The sequence below is a fragment of the Beta vulgaris genome, chromosome 3, assembly GCF_026745355.1.
Source record: "Beta vulgaris subsp. vulgaris cultivar EL10 chromosome 3, EL10.2, whole genome shotgun sequence".
NCBI classification, from domain to species: domain Eukaryota; kingdom Viridiplantae; phylum Streptophyta; class Magnoliopsida; order Caryophyllales; family Amaranthaceae; genus Beta; species Beta vulgaris.
The window spans coordinates 48,296,902-48,302,901 of record NC_079204.1 but is presented as its reverse complement, the minus strand read 5'-3'; the positions used below and the strand labels follow the sequence as shown (position 1 = coordinate 48,302,901).

General features: G+C 35.5%; 1 protein-coding gene across 1 annotated transcript; it reads right to left on the bottom strand.

Annotated features, from left to right (window-relative positions):
* Window positions 1-3,867, bottom strand: LOC104889221 (outer envelope pore protein 16-3, chloroplastic/mitochondrial). Its single transcript, XM_010674393.4, has 3 exons — window positions 3,711-3,867; window positions 2,105-2,452; window positions 1-343 (listed from the first exon to the last, which is right to left on the bottom strand). The coding sequence occupies exons 2-3, from the start codon at window positions 2,442-2,444 to the stop codon at window positions 195-197; spliced, it is 489 nt and encodes a 162-aa protein (XP_010672695.1). The 5' UTR covers window positions 2,445-2,452; window positions 3,711-3,867; the 3' UTR covers window positions 1-194.
* Window positions 3,868-6,000: the final 2,133 nt, after the last annotated feature.

Genomic DNA, 6,000 nt, shown 5'->3' with positions numbered 1-6,000 from the left:
GGTCATAAAAGAAGCTAAATAAAAAAAAGAGTTACAAAATGGCAGTATCAATTTATTCAAAATTCACTCAACAAGGTGTCACTAATGAGTTTTAAAGGTAAGGCTAAGGCGAAATAATGTCACAAAAGAAAATACATCTTTTCTTGGAATAAGCAAAAGCATTGCCTCTCAAACACGACAGCGATTATGAGAGGTTATTCTGTGGGTGCAGGCCTTTTCTTGACGGTGTAAGGGTAGTACTCCTTACCATTGTCGATTCTTGTTGTTTGACCCCCAGCATCAATGAGAGCAGAAGTCACAGCCAATGCTGCTCCTGCAGAAATTGCTGTTGGAATGCTCCTTCCTAAAAACAGCACATACATCAAACAACAGAAAGAGATATTGGAAGAAATGACTAAGAAGCTTGAACATGTATCAAAATATTGCCCATTACTAAGTGCAAGAGCAATAGGAGGCCGAGCAAAAAAAAAAAAACTCAAAGAGGACCAGAATGCCAATTGTATCATAAACTTTTAGGGCCTGTTTGGTAGGCGGCGAAAAATGATGGCAATGACAATGACTTCTAGTGTTATTTTGTGAGAGATACCTACATCAATGTCCATGCTAATATTTTCCATGGTGATAAATTTCGTAGCATCCATTACCATTTATAACTGGGTAGTATTAAATGGTACTCGAAATTTATTGATAGACAAAAACACATATTTGAGGATGGAATCTTTGTAGATCAGAGTAGAAAGGTTTGAGTAGATCTCCCAATCTCAGTAGATCTGAGAAGAAAAGTTTGTTTACAAGTACAGTAGAACATCACCCATTAAGGGCCTGTTCTCTTCGGCATAAAACAGCTGAATTGAATTGAATTGAACTAAATTGAACTGAAATGAATAGTGATATGTGAGAGTAAAAGTATTGTTCAAAGCTGAACTGAATTGAATTGAACCGAAAATAAGCTGGGGAGAACAGACCCTAACTTTACAATTTTGCTACACGGATGTCTAAGTATGGTAAATATGCGATTAAGGTAGAGCGTTAGAGACGGTAAGAAAGCAAGACGAGGTAAGTTGTAACTAACAAAAACCGGAAGGAGTAATTTTCTAGGGACCCAGGGTGTAGTATCTAGTAAGCATCATTCCTTTATAATCATCAGACATAACATAGGGCTTCAACTCTAAAACCAATATAATCTTAATAAAGCTAGCCAACACCACAATTTAAAGTTGTAAACTGTGCAAATAACAATCCTAATGAAATCAAAAACCAAGTAAAGAAGCAACAAGGTAAAGCCATGGCAAAAGCAGATGCAAATCTAAAAGGGATTCTTAAAAATGACTATAAATTCCTAGAGTAAAATAAAGACTTCAAGTGTCTTTATACTATTCTTTGCAGGGCACAATCAGCATGTTCAGCAAAAAATATCATGAAAGCACCGGGACTAGTTCAGCATTGTTTCTCAAACTGTATCTAGGAACAGGGGAGGGAATTGAAAGGATTAATATCATGGAGCTTTATCATGACTTCTATGGCAGATCCATATAAGTTTCTGTATAGTTCCAGATGTAATCATAATCTTAATATGCAGTTACCCTAATTTTGTTTGTTTATACAAGAAGGGCATTCCCATCCCCCTCCCCCAAACAAAAAGAAAAAAAAAAAATAAAGATTTCACTGTATACATTAAATAACCACTATGATTTCTCAATATCATTTACTTCATGAGCTTTTAGGTTTCATCCCACCCAAAGTTCCAAGGTATAGTGCGTAAGTCGTATGTCAAAAAGTTCATTGAAAATTACTACTACCTTCGTTTCTTTTTAATCTACACATTATACTTTTTAGGCCGTTTCATTTTAATCTACATGCTTTTACTTTATCCAAATATGGTAACCTTTCCCATCATCTTTCCCTATCTTTTCAACCTATCTCTCCACTCATATATACTCTCTCTCACAAATATTTTATTTTAGTTTTGTACTTCTCAAAAGTGGCTTTCACCATTTTGCCTTTCTCTCTCTTACTCTTAGGGAATCGTCTTGATTATCCCACAAAGCAAAGTGTAAAGAATTTTTTAGGAAAGGAGGTAGTACATAAGAAGGCAAAAGAATACCTCTGAAGCCCAACACAGTAGCTCCAGCAGCAAAGCCACCAACTGCCCCGTTCACAAAGTCTCTCTTTGCCCTATAATGCTGCATCAGCTGCTCTACACCAATGTAAACACCACCTATAGCAGCAAACGTAAGCCCATAGTTTCCCATCATTTTCAAAGTCCTAATCAATCCTGGTAATGCGACTTTTCTCTCAACACGTGGCACGTCATACCATGTTGCCACAACGGTACCAAAGATTGTTCCAGCTGCTAAACCACTAGTTGTACCCTTAACCACCTTCATCATGGGGGTGTCATCGTCTTCGAAGTATCTGCGGTCTGCTGGGTCCAATGAGTCCATTACTTTACCTAACAAAGAGCATAATAAGTAAGTAGATAATAAATTCCTTTCCTGTACTAGAAATGTCCCTATATGCTATGTTGCTAGACACAGATTGATTGTTTACTCGGATACGGGTGTCCAAGTGTCCGACTCGGTTATTTTGTAGAAAAAAGACAAGTTTTTAGTTCAAAATGAAGTATCCAAGTGAAGTGTCGTGTCCGACACGACACCCGGTTTTTTAGGTAAATGAAGGTGTCGAGTAACATAGCCCATATGTGCTGAATGTGTATTTGATTTCATCAAGCTAAAATATTTTTTGGAAGAAAATGTATTTTCAGCTCCATGAGAGATACATTCGGCTCAAATAAACCTGTTACGCATTCAGTTCCAGAACCCCCCCCCCCCAACAACCACCACCGGCAAAGGGGTACAAAAAACCAATTCATATCACATAGGATATAACATAGCTCAGAGTGCTAGTTCCCTTTTAGCGGTTGAAGAAAGAAAGTCCGGGAACAATGAAAAAAAAGATATCTCTGTATCGAAAATGAAGGCTCTACGAATACAGGCAGGCCATTTTGCAATGAAATGAATTATGAAATGGTAACAGAACATTATCCCCAAATTCGAAGTCTTACTTTTAGGATTATACCAACATAAGAACCACGTGGCAATGGAAGTGATTCTTGCTTCAAGATATTTTAATACAAACAATAATGCAAGCAAAACTGAACCAAAGTGCTAGAAGTAAAAGACCATGATTGCTAGCATTAGCTTGATTTTGACCAAAAAAAAATCTATCAGCGAGGCATTGCATAATAAAACTACCAATTATTTTAGAGCCAAATATAAATGTAGCAGCAAATGTGCAATCCGATTCGGCGAATGTTAGTAAAAAGATGAAATCAAAAGCTTTTGGATCAAATGACACAAAAATGACCAAATCGTTCTCAATATGATTATAAAACAGAAAAATGCACAAGTAATCAAACAAATTCATGGAGTTAAACTTCAATTAGAACAAGGTCACAAAACCCTAGATTTTCATGATGTTCGATCTTAATCAAGAAAATCCATAGGAAAATAAGCCAGATATTGAATTAGAGGTCTTTTTTTGAACAAAAGTCAAACAGAAACCCTAATTCAAACCTAGCTCAGCTACGATATCACAAAATGCAACAAAAAATAAATTGTGACTGCCAATTTTCTCGAAATTACAGATGAATCTAAGATCAGAGAAGTACATGAACTACAAATTACGAGACAAAAATCTCAGAAATGTACCTGATAATGATGGGAGAGGAATAGAGTAGAGACGAACTCGAGAAAATGGGGAGGAGAGAGAAATTGGAGGGAGGAGTGAGTTTTGTGTAGTTAATCTGTGTCGACACTGTAATAGCCTTTTTCTGTATAATCGATATAACTTTGATATAAAACTATAAAGATGTGTTATGAAAAAGTGGGCCTAAGTGTTGCAAGTGCTTGCAAAAAAAAAAAAAAAGGTTTGCAAGTGGGATTTTAGTTGATCATAGATTGAAAGTATAATATGGAATTCCGGAGATAGTTCTATATAGCCAATCAACCTCAAAGAAAAAAAAGTGATAGAGATGAAATTCGATTTCAAATTATTGGTGTCATTTCTAAACTTTACCAACTAAATTAAGTAACAACAACAATTAAGATGATGAAAGAATTATAAATGATGCATCTAGGAAGTCAAGGTTCCTAGTTCAATAATATTCTTCTCTTGCCCTTCCATTTCTCAATATTGAAATTCATAGATTATACGACAAAAAATTCGTGATATAGTGCCACAAGATCTTGCTCAATGCCTTACAAACCTACGCTCATACCCAAAAGCCTTACAATTATTTTGATAATCTCTATTTGGTAGGAACGAAATTTACTAGTATTTGAAAACACTACTTTTAATTCCAATCGGATTTATTACAGAGCTTGACACCTGTATCTGGAATGGGATGCAAGAACTATGATGGATTTTTCTTTTACTATCTCTTCTCTTCCTCCTTACAGGTCTCATAAATCAATTACAGTCAGTTGGCATCCACCCCCAGTTGTCTATTATAAGTTAAATTTTGATGGGTCGGTTAATGGCTCTTCGGTCGCTGCTGGTGTGGCCATCCGAGACTCTACTAGGCAACTTATAGCTGCTCAAATATATTGATTTGGTCAAACATTAGCTCTTGTTGCGGAAGCATGGGGATTAAAAAATGGGCTTCTACTTGCCATCCAACATCAAATCCAAGAATTATACATTGAAGGAGATAGCCAAGTATTTATAAGAATATTGCAAGGATATTATCAGTGCCCCTGGGTCATACAAACTCTCATTGAAGACATACGACAACTTCTTACTCGCTTCAGATTCTATACCATTAAACATATTTTTCGGGAAGCCAATCAAGTAACAGATCTCCTATCAAAAAAAGGTCACATCAGTTCTGCTAACACAGTTGACATCGATCCATCCACGGATCCTAATCTTCAAAAATTCGTTCTCCTTAATTCGTTAGGGTACTCCCTTGAGAGAAGGGCGTCCTAACTTCACTTATGTACCAAAAAAAAAAAAAACCTTATTGTCATAATAACCCTTGATGAGGAACACAACAGTCAACGGTCAACAGGCATTTGTAGTGCCATGCGAATGTTGCTCTAAATGATGCACATCTAAATCTATAATTTATATTTAATTAATCTCTCCCTATGTTACACATACTGAGGTACGTGTTCAAGTGTCTGATTCGGCTTTTTTGAAAAAAAAAATTTAATAATTTTGGCCCAAAATGAAGTATAAAAGTGTCTTACCTATGTCCGAGTGTCGAAAATTTGACACGAATACTTGAAGTAATACAAAGAATTCAAGTAACATAAATCTCTCCTTATTCGATGATGTGAAATGGGAACAATAACACAAGTTAAAGTAAAAGATTCAAGTTTCCACTCTTGAATCTCAAATGGAGAGACTAGAGAGAACATGATGGGGATAAAAATGGTAGTGAGGCATTATCTTAATGGTAAATGTTCTAAGGTGTAAGTTTTGCTTCCTTTTGTTAAAATATATAAGTCGTGATCATTTCGACATAAGCACGTAAGATAATAGTTTCATAACATTAGTATAGTACTATTTGTATTTAATTTTATCCTATTTTCTCTATATTATTTTTTGTTAATAAATGTACAGTAAATTTATTAAGGTGAAGAGAAGTAAAGAATGCACCTTTAGGGCATGTTCTCTTCGGCATAAAACAGTTGAACTGAACTGAATTGAGTTGAACTGAATAAAATTGAACTGAACTGAACTGAATTGAACTGAACTGAAATGAATAGTGATATGTGAGAGTAAAAGTATTGTCAAGAGCTGAACTGAACTGAACTGATCTGAACTGAACTGAACTGAAAATAAGCTGGAGAGAACAGGCCCTTAATCTAACTTATTGAGGTAATTATACTATACTTCACCAAAACTAAGTACAAAGAGCTCATCGAGCCAGTATGATTAACTCCACTATAACTCAAGCTGAAATCTTGTAAATAATAGATCTTCTAGGGAAAC